This window comes from Carcharhinus amblyrhynchos, chromosome 19, assembly GCF_965287045.1.
Source record: "Carcharhinus amblyrhynchos chromosome 19, sCarAmb.v2.hapA, whole genome shotgun sequence".
Lineage (NCBI taxonomy): Eukaryota > Metazoa > Chordata > Chondrichthyes > Carcharhiniformes > Carcharhinidae > Carcharhinus > Carcharhinus amblyrhynchos.
The window spans coordinates 33,040,137-33,057,747 of NC_137342.1; the positions used below are offsets into that span (position 1 = coordinate 33,040,137).

The 17,611-nt window shown below is 44.0% G+C and overlaps 1 protein-coding gene across 4 annotated transcripts in view; it reads left to right on the top strand.

Annotated features, from left to right (window-relative positions):
* The first annotated feature begins 5,282 nt into the window (after positions 1-5,282).
* The window catches only part of mapk8ip2 (mitogen-activated protein kinase 8 interacting protein 2), a 53,478-nt gene continuing 41,149 nt past the window's right edge, over positions 5,283-17,611 (top strand). For 2 of the 4 annotated variants that reach the window (XM_080207541.1, XM_080207544.1), the window contains exon 1: positions 5,648-5,961. In XM_080207541.1, coding sequence (XP_080063667.1) covers positions 5,897-5,961 — 65 coding nt within the window. In that variant the 5' untranslated portion in view covers positions 5,648-5,896. Of the gene's footprint in view, positions 5,365-5,647; positions 5,962-17,611 lie in introns of those variants that run through there. The other 2 variants (XM_080207543.1, XM_080207542.1) reach the window with 2 other exon arrangements.

Genomic DNA, 17,611 nt, shown 5'->3' on the forward strand with positions numbered 1-17,611 from the left:
TGAGTCGCGGATGGTGGTTTGTCTCCCTGGAGCTGGGATCCGGAATGTCTCTGGGCGTGTCCCAGACATCCTGAAGGGGGAGGGTGAGGAACCAGAGGTTGTAGTGCATATAGGTACTACTGACGTAGGCAAGAAGAGGGAGGCTGTCGTGAAAAGGGACTATAGGGAACTGGGTAGGCAGCTGAGGAAGAGAAAAGCGAAGGTAGTAATCTCAGGATTACTGCCTGTGCCACGGGAGAATGAGGGCAGGAATGGAATGAGGTGGAGGCTGAATGCGTGGCTGAGGGACTGGTGCAGAGGGCAGGGATTTCGGTTCCTAGATCGTTGGGACCTCTTTAGGGGCAGGTGTGACCTGTACAGTAAAGACAGGTGGCACTTGAATCCCAGGGGGACTAATATCTTGGTGGGAAGACTGGCTAAGGTTACCGGGGGGACTTTAAACTAGAAAGGATGGGGGGAGGGAATTGTAATGGGGAGACTGGGACGGAGGAGATTAGCTCCCAGGGAGGGAAGGACTGCAGGCAGTATGAGAGGGAGGTTAGACAGGGGGTGGAGAAGGGAAATGCCCAGACTGAGGGGCTGAAGTGTATATATTTTAACGCCAGGAGTGTAGTGAATAAGGTAGATGAGCTTAGGGCGTGGATTGCTGCTTGGGAATGTGATGTGGTGGCCATTACGGAGACTTGGATGTCTCAGAGACAGGACTGGGTACTTCAGGTGCCAGGATTCAGATGCTTCAGGAAGGACAGGGAGGGAGGCAGAAGAGGTGGTGGAGTGGCACTGTTGATCAGGGACAGTGTCATGGCTGCAGAGAAGGAGGATGCCGTGGTGGGACTATCTACAGAGTCTCTGTGGGTGGAAGTTAGGAACAGCAAAGGGTCGAAAACTTTGCTGGGTGTATTCTATACGCCACCCAATAGTGACAGGGAAGTTGAGGTGCAGATAGGGAAACAGATTCTAGAGAGATGTAGTAATAACAGAGTTGTCGTGATGGGAGACTTCAATTTCCCAAACATCGACTGGAATATCCCTAGGGTGAGGGGTTTGGATGGGAAGGAGTTTGTTAGGTGTGTTCAGGAAGGTTTCCTGACACAGTACATGGATAAGCCCACGAGAGGAGAGGCTGTACTTGACCTGGTACTGGCGAATGAACCAGGACAAGGTGATGGATCTCTCGGTAGGAGAGCATCTTGGGAATGGTGATCATAATTCTATCTCCTTCACAATTGCATTGGAACGAGATAGGATCAGGCAGGCTAGGAAGGTGTTTGTCTGGAGTAAGGGGAAATACGAAGAAGTCAGGAAGTTACTTGGACAAATAAACTGGAAGGAGGTGTTCTTAGGGAAAAGTACCGAAGGAAGGTGACGGATATTCAAGGAATGTTTGTCTGGAGCTCTGCATGACAATGTTCCGATGAGACAAGGGGGTTTTGGTAGGTCGCGGGAACCGTGGTGCACGAAGGCTGTGGTGATCCTAGTCAGGAGGAAAAGGAAGGTGTACAAAAGGTTCAGGGAACTAGGAGATGTTAAGGATCTTGAGGAGTATAAGGATTGTAGAAAGGAGCTTAAAAGGGAAATTAGGAGAGCCAGAAGGGGTCATGAGAAGACTTTGGCGGGTAAGATTAAGGAGAATCCCAAGGCCTTCTATAAATATGTGAAAAGCAAAAGGATAAGAGAAGGGATAGGACCTATAAAAGGTGAAGGGGGAAAGGTCTGTGTGGAACCAGAAGAAATGGCAGAGGTGCTTAATGAGTACTTTGCCTCAGTATTCACGGTGGAAACTGATCTGGGAGATTTTGCTACGGATTTGCAGCAGATGGAAAAAATTGAGTATGTGGATATTAAGGAGGAAGATGTGTTAGAACTTTTGAATTCTATCAAGATGGATAAGTCGCCGGGACCAGATGGGATGTACCCCAGGATACTGTGGGAGGCGAGGGAAGTGATTGCAGAGCCCCTGGCGATGATCTTTGCGTTGTCAGTGGAGACGGGAGAGGCTCCGGAAGATTGGAGGATTGCGGATGTAGTTCCGATTTTCAAGAAAGGGAACAGAGATAGCCCGGGAAATTACCGACCGATGAGTCTGACCTCAGTGGTTGGTAAGCTGATGGAGAGGCTTCTGAGGGACAAGATTTACGAGCATTTGGAGAGGTTTGACATGATCAGAAATAGTCAGCATGGTTTTGTCAAGGGCAGGTCGTGCCTTACGAGCCTAGTTGAGTTCTTCGAAAATGTGACTGAACACATTGACGAAGGAAGTGCAGTGGACGTGGTGTACGTGGACTTCAGCAAGGCGTTTGATAAGGTCCCCCATGCAAGACTTCTCGAGAAGGTGAGAGGGCATGGGATCCAAGGGCCTTTGGCCTTGTGGATCCAGAGCTGGCTTGCCTGCAGAAGGCAGAGAGTGGTTGTGGATGGGTCTTTTTCGGCATGGAGGTCAGTCACCAGTGGAGTGCCCCAGGGATCTGTTCTAGGACCCTTGCTGTTTGTCATTTTCATAAATGACCTAGATGAGGAAGTGGAGGGATGGGTAAGTAAGTTCGCTGATGACACGAAGGTCGGTGGTGTTGTGGATGGTCTGGAAGGATGTCAAAAGTTGCAGCAGGACATAAATAGGATGCAGGACTGGGCGGAGAAGTGGCAGGTGGACTTCAACGCGGATAAATGTGTAGTTGTCTATTTTGGCAGAACCAATGGGATGAACGAGTACACTATCAAGGGCAGGAGTCTTAGTAGTGTTGAAGAGCAGAAGGATCTTGGGGTCCGGGTCCACAGGACTCTTAAATCGGCCTCGCAGGTGGAGGAGGTGGTCAAGAAGGCGTATGGTGTACTGGCCGTCATTAATCGAGGGATTGAGTTTAGGAATCGGGAGGTAATGCTGCAACTTTATAAGACCCTTGTCAGGCCTCATTTGGAGTACTGTGCGCAGTTCTGGTCACCTCACTATAGGAAGGACGTAGAAGCTATTGAAAGGGTACAGAGGAGATTTACAAGGATGTTGCCTGGACTGGGAGGCATGCCTTATGAAGTTAGGTTGAGGGAGCTGGGACTCTTTTCCCTGGAGAGACGAAGGTTGAGAGGCGACCTGATAGAAGTTTATAAAATGTTGAAAGGAATAGATAGGGTGGATTCTCAGAGGCTATTTCCCTGGGTTGAAATGGTCGCTACGAGAGGATGCAGATTTAAGGTGCGGGGAGGCAAGTACAGAAGTGATGTTAGGGGTAAGTTTTTCACTCAGAGGGTGGTGAGTGAATGGAATCGGCTGCCGTCAGTGGTGGTGGAGGTAAACTCGCTGGGGTCTTTTAAAAGACTTCTGGATGAGCATATGGGATTTAATGGGATTGGGGGTTATAGATAGGTCTGTGGATTGGTAGGTGTTGATGTGATCGGCGCAACTCGTGGGCTGAAGGGCCTGTTTGTGCTGTAGTGTTCTATGTTCTATCAAGGGACATAGGTTTAAAGTAAAAGGGGAAAGTTTAAAGGATATGTGAGAGGCAAGTTTTTTTTACAGAAGGTGGTAAGTGCTCGGAATGCGCTGCCAGAGAAGGTGGTAGAAGTAGATAGAATAGCAATATTTATGAGGCATCTTGACAAATACATGAGTGGGCTGGAAATACAGGGATACCAACTATGTAGGCAAAAGGTTTTTAGTTTAGAAAGGCGTCTATGTCAGCGTAGGGTGGTGGGGTGGGGTGGGGTGGGGGGGGGGGGGGTGCTGGGGTTGTGGATGATGACCTGGTGGCATTATCACAAGACTATTAATCCAGAAACTCAGCTAATGTTCTGATGACCCAGGTTTGAATCCCTCTATGGCAGATGGTGGAATTTGAGTTCAATAACAAATATCTGGAATTAAGAATCCACTGATGACCATGAAACCATTGTCGATTGTCAGAAAAACCCATTTGGTTCATTATGCCCTTTAGGGAATGGAAAGCTGCCGTCCTTACCTGGTTTGGCCTATATATGATTCCACAGCCAACCAATATTGTTGACTCTCAATTGTCCTCGGGCAACTAGGGATATGCAATAAATACTGGCCAGCCAGTGATGCCCATGTCCTACAAATGAATATTTAAAAGGGCTTGGTCACCAAAGGGCCTGCCCCTGTACTATTCTTTGTATGTTTTACCCTCTTCAGTGCAAACTGATCTTAAGATTTCTGCCCACTCCGTTGTGCTCAATATTGCTTGTTTCCTGACATAATTTGTGAGTGAAATGGAACATTTGTGAAAAGAGTTATCCTTTGTATTTTAATCACAGTCTATTTTAAGTAAATTGTTTTTGTTTATAACATGGCTGTCTTTGAAATAAAATCTGAAAATGTTATACACAATAAATCGGGCAGCATATTGAATGGCGCAGCAGACTCGATGGGCCAAATTCTGCTTCTATATCTTAGATGGAAAAGAGTCAACATTTCAGTCCTTAAACACAAATTGAACAAGCTTAAGGCAAGTACAGAGGCAGGGAGAACAAAAGGCAAGGTGTGATTCAGGTGGAATGTAGGATCATTTAAATAGCGTAAGGGATGATAGTGCAAGGCCAAAAAAAGTCTCCACGAATTATTCCTGATCTGCCATTATTTTCTGGTTAAATTTCAGATTCTCAGGTCAATTTTGAATTAGCTATTTCCTACACGTTAGTTTCCAAATATCTTCAGTGAGGTGCTCACCTGTTGGGGTGACTTGTGCAAGTGACTGCTCAACATCAAGACAAATCCCCTTGTAGTGTTCTTTTTTAAAATCAACATTAACTAGAGTTTAATTTCATGGAACCACAAGGCTTTCTGATTCCTATGGGGATTGTTTAACACCATCATTGATTAGGCGTCAATCAGTTAGGTGTATAGGCAACAAGGATGTAATCATTTTCTCCTTGTCCATACTGAAGATTTTGAATTCATAGTAAGAAAATGTGCATCACTCTAAGTTCTGAAATTTTCTCCCAATAACCCCACCTCTCTTTTAAGCTTATTGCCTACACCATAGCCTTGATAGTTCATAAGTAGTTCATTGGTTGTAAAGTGCTTCAGGGAGTCCTAAGACCTGAGAAATCTTACATAAATGCAAATCTTTCAAAAATCACTTCCGGAACACTTTTGGTCACCCGTTATAATTTATCCCCTTACGTGGATGTGGGTCAAATTTGTGTTCGGTCAGGGTTGCACAAGGTTAAAGGTGCTATGTAAAATGCAAGTTGCCCAATTAGAAGTTAACGATCACGCCACGTGGCCGCTGGAGCTGCTGAAATTCAGCACCGAGGGACTGTGGATAGCTCCTGGTCCCAATTTCCCCTTTAAATCTGTTCTCGTTGAGCAGAGCTGGTGGGCAAATTTTACAGCCCGTGAGTTATTTGCAAAGGGTAACATAATAATTCCCTTCGCCTTTCCACACCGTGACGTGTTAATTCCCCCCTCCCTCCCTCCCTCCCCTCGCTTCATCTGCAGCATCCCTCTGCACAATCGGTGTGAGGAGTTGGGTGCAGCAGGAGCTGAGCTGGTTTGCATTGCGGTTATGTAGCCTCCAACCAAAAAAAACCCAGAACATTCATTTTCCGACGCACACCAGTGCCCCGAGTGCGCAGGGCAGGCGGTCCCGGGACATCGCGGTGATGCAGCCGTGTTAGGAGCGGGCTCCAGGTGTTCAGCAGTGCGGCTTGGGTCCCATCCTAATATTATGTTATATATAACACATGTCAACATATTTCCACATCTGCACCGTTCAGAATTTAGTGGAATCGATTATTTCTGCCTACCATCCAAGCCTGTGAAGGGCCCGGATTGCGGTTTCTCCCTAAACTGGAAGCTTTGATCTTGTTTTTTTTCCCCCTCTCTCTCCTCCTCCCATCAGTTGCAAAGCCTCCTGTGTCCTTGGGTTATTTTTTGCGTCAGAAGATGGCGGATCCCACTGAGATGTTTTCCCTGTCAACCTTCCACTCTCTCTCCCCTCCGGGCTGCAGGTAAGGGCAGATTTTAATTCTATTTTTAAAAAAATGTATTCGCATCCATACGCTCTTTACTTCTGAGCAGAGCGCTACATTTCAGCATTGAATCGGTTGCTGCTTCCTGTTTAGTCGGGAACTAAACCCAGGCACAATACACCATCTGGATATTACGATTTAAAAAATAATAATTTGACGCTAAACATGGCAAAGATTTGCCAATAGGCTGAAGATTCAATGCCGTTTTGTTAGGAAATGTCTCAAGGATGAAAAATATCGTCTGGCCATGACTGAAACAGCTACAGGGTACTCCATTCTAGGCCTGATGAATTGTCAATGATATTTATAAATGTTTATAAAGGATAACGGCTTATTTTGAGGCCCGGCATGCGGTCATTGTGGCCTGTTCTTGAACTGGAATCCCATATTTGATAACATGTGTTCTTTATTGATTTTTATTCCACAATGAAATATAATTACTCCCTTCCCCCACCTCCCCAACACAACTGCAAACGCACACAAGTCGACACACCCATATACACAAGCATTCATGCATACGCCCATACACTAGACACACCCAATTATTTACATATAACAACTCGCATTTATCTAATGAAAGGAGCAACTTGCAATAATTCAGCATTTTTCAGGACCAGCAGACATCTTAAAGTGATTTACGTCCAGTGAAGTATTTTTGAAGTGCCGTCACTGTTGTAGGTATTTAATGTGGTTAAAATATCCCAAGATTTGTCAGACAAGATTTTATTCCGAACTATAAATGGGGATATTGTAACGAATGATCAAATGCTTAGTCAAAGAGGTCGGTTTTAAAGAGCACCTTAAAACAAGAGATGAAAGAAATATTTAAGGGGAAATTGGGGGAACACATGAGGGGAAAAAAGGAATAGAAAGTTACACTGATGAGGTTAAATGAAGATGAATCAGAGGAGGTATTTGTGAAACTGACGTGGAACATTGGGGCAAATGGCATTTTTTGTGTTATACATTCTTTTGGCATGTTTTAAGCTTAACATGAAATTTAACACCAGCCACATTAGGAGATATTAGGACAAATGACTAAAAGGTAATTAGATTTTGGGGAACATCTCTAAGAGTTTGAGAGGCTTAGAGAGGAAATTCTAGAGTTTGGGGCCTAGGCCACAGAAGGCACAGCCACTAATGGTGGAGTCTGATAATAAAGGGGCCAGATTGGTGAAATGCAAAAATCTTAGAGGAATGTATGGTTGAAACAACCTACAGATAAAAAGAAGGGTGAGATCATAGAAGGATTTGAACACAAGGATGAGAAGATTAAAATGAAGGTGTTGCTGGAATGGGAACCAATGAAAATTAGCAAACCAGGATGAAGGAAGAAATTCATTATTGAAGACTGACATCATAGAATCCCTACAGTGCATAATGAGGCCATTTGGCCCATCGAATCTACACCAACCGTGATCTCACCCAGGCCCTATCCACATAACCCCATGCATGTAACCTAGCTAGTCCCCCAGACACTAAGGGACAATTTAGCATGGCCAATCCACCTAACTAACACATCTTTGGACTGTCGGAGAAAACCGGAGCACCTGGAGGAAACCCACGCATACGTGGGGAGAACATGCGCACAGACAGTGACCCAAGCCAGGAATCGAACCCAGGTCCCTGGCACTGTGAGGCAGCAGTGCTGACCATTGTGCTGTCCAGCTAGGTGAGCTAGGATACATGCAACAGATTTTCAATGAGCTCTAATGTATGTGGGTGTTAGGTGGGCAGCCAGCCAGGAGACTACTAAGAATAGTCAAGACCAAATGTTATGTAGCCTCAGATGGGAGTTTCAGATCAGATGACCTATGGGAGGTGTTGTGGAAATAAAAGTACATGGTCTTAGTGGCTGAAGTTGGCTAAAGTGCAGGCTGAGTCTTGCCTGCCAAAAGTTTGTAACTAATTAGATCTCCAACTAGTGGGGCCATTACAGACACCTTACCATAAGAACATTGCCTTAGAGTGGGTTCATTTGAAGTTTCATCAGATTGATCCCTGAGATGAAAGAAAGAGGTGATATTAACCGGTCTAGATCTATGTTCTCAGAAGTTTGGAGACGTTTTCGTGGAAATTGATTACATTCTCAAGAGGACTTGATGCTGAAAGTTTCTTTCCACTGCCTGGAGAATTTAGAATAAAGGATCAATTCTTTAGGTCCCAGATGCAGAGACATTTCTTCAGTAAGAGGATTGTGCACCTTTAGCGTACTCTAGGATTGGAATTGTGATTTTCAAGCACTGCAGGAACAAGGGATATGGGGATAAAATGGAAAAACAAGAGGTGGGTTAAAGGTTCAGTAGTTTTACTGAATAGTGGAGTAAACTCAATCGGCAGTATGGCCTACTTCTCCTAGTTCTCGTATTCTTCAGCTCAGTGCAATATGACAATGATGTGAACCATCTGGTTCAGCCTCTGAGAAGGATTCAAGAATTTGTGTCCCTTTCATGAGATTGAAGGCTAACATTTATTACCCATTCCAATTGTCTGTTAGAAGTTGATGGAGGGTGAATATTTTTAGGTGGCGGATTGAGTGCCTATCAAGCAAGTTGCTTCTATGCAGATGGTGTTGATCTTCATGAGTGTTGTTGAAGCCAGACTCATCCAAGCAACTTGTGTACTCAATCACATTCCTGATCTGTGTTGGACAAGCTTTCGGGAGTCAGGAGATAAGTTATCCACCTCTGACTTGCTATTGTAGCAAGAAGTCTCACCACACTAGGTTAAAGTCCAATCAGTTTATTTGATAGTAAACCCACAAGCTTTTGGAAACACTGTTCCTTCGTCAGGTGTGTGGAAACTTTACTATCAAATAAACTGGTTGGACTTTGGACTTTAACCTGGTGTTGTGAGACTTCTTACTGTGTTTATCCCAGTCCAATGCTGGCATCTCCACATCATTGCTATAGTAGTCACAGTTTTTGGTTAATGGTAACCCCCAGGTTGTTGATGGTAATGGCAGGGGAAATGGTTAGATTTACTCTTGTTGGCGATAGCCATTGTCTGGCCTTTGCACGGCACAAATGTTGCTTGCCACTTATCAGCCAAGCCTGAGTAATGTTTGGGTTTATAGACATGGACTGCTTCAGTACCTGAGGAGTGACGAATGGTACTGAACATTGTCAATGAACATCCCCATTTCTAACCTTATGCTTGAGGAAATGTCATTAATGAATCAGCCTAGGACACTACCCTGAGGAATTCCTTCAGTGATGTCCAGGGGCTGACATGATTGCTGACAATCAAAACCAACTTCCTTAGTGCTTCGTCTGACTCCACCCAGTGGAGAGATTTCCCCCGATTCACATTGATTGCGGTTTTACTTGGGTTCCTTGATGCTACACTTGGTCAAATTCTGTCTTGATGTCACTTTTGCCACACCTCTTAAATTTGGTTCTTCTGTTCATGTTTGGACCAAGGCTGTAAAGAGGTCAGCAGCCAAGTGGGCCTGGCAGAATCCAAACTAAACATTGCTGAACTGGTAATTTCTCTTAGTGCCATTATATTCCAGTGTTGATGGTCTCTTTTCTGATGGTCGAGAAAAGATTGGGTCAATAATTGGCTGTATTAGATTTTATCTGCTTTTGGAGATGGGGCATACCTGAAGCAATTTTTCACTTTGTCAGATTGTAGCTATACTAGAACAGTTTGGCTATGGGTATGGCCAATCCTGGAGCACAAATCCTTAGTACTACTGTTGGGTTGGTGCTGTGACCCGTAGCTAGTATTATTCAGTGTGTCAGCTGCTTCATGGCATCACATGGAGTGAAACAAATCAGTTGAACACTGAAATCAGTGATACTGGGGGCTCACTCCATAATTCTGGCTAAAGATGATTGCAAACATGTCAGCCTTGTTTTTTTGCACTAATATGCTGGGCATAATCAAGGATGGGATATTTGAGAAGCTTCCACCTCTGGTTAGTTTAATTGTCTATCGCCATTCATGACTGGATATGGCAGGGTTGTAGAGTTCTGGTTTGATCCATTGATGATAGGATTGCTTAGCTCTGTGTATCGTGTGCTGCTTCCACTGTTCAACGTGCAAGTAATCCTGTGTGGTAGTTTCACTGCATTGGCGCTTAATTTTTAGGGGTTCCTGCATGGCCTCCTGCACTCCTCATTGAAATCATCAGTGGAATTTTATGGCAGGGACGTGCTTGGTTGAAATTTCTGCTGATCCATTACCTGGTGTCAGACCAGCAGCGTGACAAATCAGAGGCAGTGGATGTTGTCAAGGGAAGTGGTGCTGATGAAAAACTGGGTGTGGTCAGCATTCATATGGAACCTGATGTGTTTTTGGATAATGTTGCTGAGGGATAGTATAGAAATGTGAAATGAGAGGGGACTTTGAATTTATGCATGGAAAACACCACTTAAGCAACAGAATGAGAAGTTATTGTCAGAGGTTTTCTGGTAACTGAATAGAAAGAAATGGAGCCAGGAAAGGTGAGTCCAACCCAGCTGGACAACAGCAGAAAATGTTGGAGGGTAGTGTGGTCAACTGTGTTAAACATACCTGTCCACACATTCACATATGCACTTATTTACATCCTTACACACATTAACGTGCACATCTGTATGCGCACGCAGCCATCCCTCAGATGCATTGATCTCATACATCCATTTACACACACACCCTCTCCCTCCCCCATCTAATTGCACAAACATATTACCATACCCACATCTCTACATGCAAATATGGACAGTCGCATATCAATGTACATATCCCATTGCCCTCATGTGCACATCTATGCTTGCTGTTATTAATGTACCCTCTCAATCTAAACTGACATACACATGCATGTAAATGATCCCCCAGATATCTACATATAATATCAATTAATTCATATATACATACAGACACTTGCATATGTACTCATTAATACGCATTTATAGCACTCCATACATCAATGGTCACTTTTTATTCATTCGTGGGACATGGGCATCGCTGACTGGACGAGCATTTATTGGCCTTAGAGGGCAATTGAGAGCTGTGGCTCTGGAGTCACATAGGCTAGACCGGTTAAGGACAGCGGATTTCCTTCCCTAAAGAACATTAGTGAACCAGTTGAGATTTTCTGACAATCAGCAGTGGTTTGGGTCATTAACTAAATACACACCTATTTCCCCACACCCTCTACACGTATGCTCATACACTGTAAACTTCCAGCTACACAAAGTGGCACTTTTACAGACAAACTCAGAGCTACAAGTAGTGTTACTGCTGTGTAGCTGCATCCACTTGGTAGCCTTACTGGAAGTGCTGGCACTTACATGAGTTTGCGGAAAGAGGTACATTCCCATCAGTGTGTTACTTAGGAGTGATTCTCAGTGCTCCTGCCCCTGACGTGCTTCCACTTCCCTGGGATGCTCCTTGGTTTTGCTCTGTGTCTCCCTGAGCACTATTGCCCTGTCTTCTGAGTTTTACTCACTGGACAGGGAATTCTGATCTGACAGAAATGTTGGACATACTTAGCAGGTCAGGGAGCATCCGTAGAACAAAAGAGTCAATATTTCAGACCTTTCATCAGAACTGAACGATAAGAGCGCAGGAGGTTTTGACCAGGTCAAACAAAGGAAAAGATAGAATGGAGAGCAAAAGGGATTAAATGACAAAAAAGGTTTCATAGCACAAAAACCAAAGGAAGTGATAATGGATTCTGATTTGGCGTTTTTTTTATGTGGTATCTGGAAGAGCTCACAGAATGGAGCTGGAAATGGCATCAAGAAACAAGTCAGGGTCTATACTTTGGGCAGTGAAGGAGACACAAAAGGCTACTGTAAGGAAGGAAGGCAAAGAGGTCCACTCGTAAGAGGTGACGCAATGGAAAGGGGGATCTCAAATACAGGACTGAAGAGAGGAAATCAGATATAGGAGTAGAAATTGGTAGATAATTTACACAAAGGCTCTCACCAACCCAGTCACCTTTATGTAGCAAGTCTCCCCATCGGGGAACTCCTTTTGAAATAGTATGGATTGTGCCTATTGTTTTTGATGTTAAATAGGTGTGATCTATACCCATTTAGCAGGGGGAGGATTTGTGCCCAATCTGCACAGTTGTGGTAATAAATTCATTGGGCTAATCTATTTGATGCAGTGGGTGGCTGACTAACCTGAACAATTGATCCCTTCTTAACAAATAAAAGGGGCCAAGGACAACCCGTTTTACTCCTCTCCCCATTTTTGTTTCTGTTGCAGTCAATGAGCTGTGTTAAGAGTTAGTACCTGCCAGGGTAGGGAACAAGTGCTAAGGAGAGACTTGCCTGTTGAAGAGCCCTTCTGGGAAATCTGTTTCTAATGAATGGAGCCAGCTTCACTCAGGATTCTTCAGTGGCCATCAACTAAAAATGTGTTTGTTAAAAATTGATTTAAAATCACCTCGGGAGTAGGGGAAAACAAGATATACCCCCTCCCTCCAGCCACAATTCGACTGTCCTCATGACCATGCCTTACCACTGCTGTCTGAAATAACTCCATTTTTTTGTTACTTTTTCCACCAGAGGGCAAGGCACACAAAATAGGAATCAGGCCTGGAGACCTTATTTGGATCTGTCCTTGGGCCTCTGGGTTTGAGCAGGTTAGATTGTATCTGATCTGTTGTACGTTGGAATGAAAAATAATAGGTGACCACTTTTTACCTGGTGATGTGACCTGTCTGCATACTGTATCTGGTGGAAGGATGCAAGAAGCTGCAGTACTCTGGACACGAGTCACTGTAAGCAGCACTTGCATCAGCATTTCTCTGTCTTCATCCTCATGTCTAAATCTGCACATCTCTCCAGGGTGCATTTGAGGTACTGTAGGGGCAGTTTTATTACTGTACCTACCTTGGGAGTGTTTGAAGAGACAGTGTAAAAAGAGGGCTTTACCCTGTATCTAACCTGTACTGTATCTGCCCTGGGAGTGTTTGATGAGACAATGTGGAAGTGTACCATTCCCAGCATTAACATGCTTTACACCATAAAAAATGAATGATGCAGAACCTGACATTTCGCATTTTCACTTGCGTCACAAAGTGAAATTGATTCATCATCATCATTTGCATCCAGATTGCAAAATTATCTATCAGTCCCTCAAAGAATTTTAAATTTCCAAACGGATTACCAATGCACAGTATTTGCAGCTTTTCCAGATTAGAGTGTGAAAATGATTTACTGAATAATTGGTTTGAGGAATCCTTCCAAATTTTTTTTTTCTGCCATTCACAACCAACACCTCACTCTTCCCCCTAAAGCTCTGCCTCTTCCCCTCTCTCTCTCCCCCACCCCCATTAGCTTTTTTGATTATCTTCTGTCAGCAAATTGTTACGCTGCTTGTCAGATCTGTTTGTTTTTAAACTGTTTCGAGTTTCTCACCATTTTGAAAATAACCAAGGATTATCTCGTACTTCTCCATTTTGAGTTCTATTCGCCATAGTTTTGCCCCCCCAGTGACTGTGTCCATGTCCCTCTGCAGTTTCCTGTTCACGTCTACACATTTTACTGTGCCTCCAAATTAGCACCATCATCTATTTCGTCATTGATAAAGGTAGGGAAAAGCTAAAGCTCTATTGCAGATTGCAATAATGTTCTCCAGCATCAGACAATATTTATTGATTAGAAAATAAGAACATAAGAAATAGGAGCAGGAGTAGGCCAACTAGCCCTTCGAGCCTGCCGTGCCATTCAATAAGATCATGGCTGATCTGTCGTGGCTCAGTTCCACATTCCCGCCCTCTCCCCGTAACCCTTAATACCCTCTCTTATCAAAAACCCATCAACCCGCGTCTTAAAAATATTTAGCGAGGTAGCCTCCACCACTTCAACGGGCAGAGAATTCCAGAGATTCACCACCCTTTGAGTGAAGAAGTTCCTCCTCAACTCTGTTCTAAACCGCCCCCCCTTTATCTTGAGGCTGTGCCCCCTAGTCCTGCTATCCTTTCTGAGCGGGAAGAGTCTCTCCACCTCTATCCTATCCATCCCGTTCATCATCTTATACGTCTCAATGAGATCTCCCCTCATTCTTCTGAACTCCAACGAGTACAAGCCTAATTTATTCAGCCTCTCCTCATAGCTCAACCCCCTCAACTCCGGCATCAGCCTAGTAAACCTCCCCTGCACTCCCTCCAAGGCCAAAACATCCTTGCGTAAGTACGGCGCCCAAAACTGCGCACAGTACTCCAGCTGCGGCCTCACCAATGCCCTATACAGCCGCAGCAAGACCTCCCTACTCTTATATTCAATCCCCCTCGTTATGAAGGCCAGCATCCCATTCGCCTTCCTGATCACCTGCTGCACCTGCAAGCTGGGTTTTTGCGACTCATGCACAAGGACCCCGAGGTCCCTCTGCACCGTCGCCTGCTGCAGTTTTTCTCCACGTAAGTAATAATCCTTCCTACCATTATTCCTACCAAAGTGGACCACCTCGCACTTGCCAACATTAAATTCCATTTGCCATTTCCTGGCCCATTCGCCCAGCCTATCTAGATCCTTCTGTAGACTCTCCCCAACCTCCACACAATTTGCCTTTCCACCAATTTTGGTGTCATCAGCAAATTTCGACACCCTACACTCTGTTCCCTCCTCCAAATCATCTATATAAATGGTAAATAGCTGAGGCCCCAGCACCGACCCCTGGGGCACTCCACTAGTCACCAAATGACACCAAATGTTAATTTATCAGGAACGGAACCCAGAAAATCTGGCTCTTGAAGGGTGGATTTAGGTGTGTGTAATTCAGGGGGATCAAATTTGGGTTACATTTCAGGTATTTTTGGGGAATTCTGCCTCCTCTGTTCTGTTTTCAATCCATTGAATTCTGGGCCTACATTTTTCTACTCCAACAAATGGAGTTATTTCAGGCAGCAGTGGTAGGGTCTATTTTGGAATGCAAAAGGCCCAAATGTGAAACATTACAAAGGTAACCAATGTCAGAGGCTGCTTTGGACACATCCACTATCTCTGGAACAGCTCTGGGAATATCCTGTTTGCAATGACGACCTTGCAACTCACAAAGCGTCAGACCAGAGCAACATCTCACCAGGATATCACGAGAAAAGTTTTAATTTCCTTCTGTAAAATAGAAGCACCCAAAGGAAAGAGGCTTTATATTTTAAACAAAGGGACAATGGAGCAGAATGATGTCATGTGTTTACCAGAAGCTCAGCTACTCTGATCCTAAGTGCAGCACCAGGCAGGAGTGGTTTTTCCCGATTTTGTTTTTGTTCTTCTGACTTTAATTCCCAAAGGCTCCTGAGTCATTCGGGACCATTGGTTCCCAGGGCAATGCTCTCATATTTCCAGCTGGGCTGCAGATGGTAGCACTCTTGCCACTGAGTCACAAGTTCCGAGGAGCGGGGCCTGAACCAGGGCTTGAGCACAAAAATTGAGGCTGAGGCTCTGGTGCAAGACTGAGGGAACACTGCACTGTCAGAGGTTCCAATTTTTGGATGAGACATTAAACCGAGACCCCATCTACCTGCCTCTGTGTGTGAAAGATTCCATGGCTCTATTTCAAAGAAGAGAAGGAAAGTTATCCCTGGTCCTGGCCAATATTTTTCCCTCAATCAACATCACAAAAGCAAATTAACTGGCTATTATCACGTTGCTGTGTGGGGGAATTGGCTACCATTTTTCCTACATAACAACAGTGATTATGCATGAAAAGTGCTTCATTGGTTGTAAAGTTCTTTTGAGACATTGATGTTTGTGAAAGGGGTTTGTTGAATGCAAGCCTTTTTTTTCATTCATTACACTTTGGGGAGATAATGACTTGTGGTAAATGTCAGTAGATGACCAATCAGGAGACATGGGTTCAAATCCCGCCATGGCAGCTGGTGCAATTAAATCTGAATACATTGGGATATAAAGCTAGTTTCAGTAATGGTGACTGTGGTAACTATCATTGATTTTTGTAAAAACCCATCTAGTGCACTAATGTACTTTATGGGAGGTAATTTGCCATTGTTATCTGGTGTGACCTACATGTGACTCTAGATCCACAGCAATATAGTTGGCTCTTAACTGCCCTCTGAAATGTTCAGATTAGATTTGAGTGGGATTCCTGATTAGATTGAGGTTGAGATTCCTGATCTTGTAAAACACTAAATCTAATCCCACTTTCCTACTCACACCCCAGTTCCTTGAATATCTCACCCTGTCTAATCTGACTCTCCTGCTCACTCCCCATACTGACTACTATCTCACCCAGCCTAATAACTCAATCAGTTATCCCCTCAATTTTCTAAACCCGTGGGAGTATAAAGCAAATTATGCAACCTGTCTTCCTAATATAAGCCTTGACCCCAGTATTAGTCTGGATCTGCTGGGTTGCACTTCCTTCCAAGGCCAATAAAGCCTTCATGTGATTTGATGCTAGAATTGAATGCAAAATGGTGCCTGACCAAGGTACCATACACTGAACTTTATATCCTAGCTCTATTGGATTAAGCTAAGGCTTGACCAGGTTCTGGTTAAATTCAACATTACTTCCTTGTTTAGGTTCAGAATCCTAACGCACACAGAAATAATTTACACTGTGTCTTTGCCAGCTTTTTAAAAGAATGGTACAATTCATCCTATGCTCAAGGCTTTTTCCCATAACCCTACAAACGTGGAATTTCATTGCTTTCACTCAGTGTATTCCAGATCTTAACCCTCTAAGTGTAGGGCAATCTCCTTCTAGTTCTGAGGCTTTTGACTCATCTACTAGAGGAAATAGTTTCCACCTACCTGTTCTATAAAAACCCAATTAATTTTGAATATATCTTTACTAGTTTTCCCCATTAGTCTTTACTACTCCATGGAGAATAATCCCAGCTTCTCCAATCTCTCCTTATCCCTGAACTCCCTCATTCTTGGTGTCTTCCTTTTAAATGTCCTCTCTAGGTATAGTGCTCAGAATTGATCATGTTATTTTTGCTGAAGCCTAACCAATGATTTATAAAAGCTTATTATGACTTCTTTATTCAGTACCTCAATGTACAAACAAACACCCAATAAACTTTCTTAACTACCTTGTTTATTTGCCCTGTTGGCTTTTGTATTTTATTTTTGTCAAAACCAAGAATTCCACCTACCTTTGGTTACTTTTTTATTGACCTGTGTATCTTCACACCTGTGTCTCCTCCTCTACTCTAAGGTGTTTTTTTTTGTTTCTGTAATCTTATTACCAAATTATAGAATCTCTACTGTGCAGAAGGAGGTCAAGTGGCCCACCAAGTCTGCATCAATTGCCAAACAGAGCATCTTGCCCTAACTCTAACTCCATCTCCATATATTTACTCCACTAATCCCCCCAATCTACACACCTTGAGACACAAGGGACAATTTAGCATGGCCAATCCACCTAAATGGCACATCTTTGGTGTATGAGAGAAAACCCATGAAGACATGAGGAAATGTGCAAACTCCACACAGTACTCGAGACTGGAATCAAACCCCAGTCCCTAGCACAGTGAGGCAACAGTGCTAACCAGTGTGTCACCTTGCTGCCCAAACGTATCACTTCACATTTTTCCACCTTGAATTGTAATGACTAAATTCTGTCTTTCGATCTGTTTATCTCTGATCTACTCTAATCCTGCACTATCCATGTGACAATTTGCTATCTTAACCCACTACCCCAATTTAGTGTTACCAGCCAT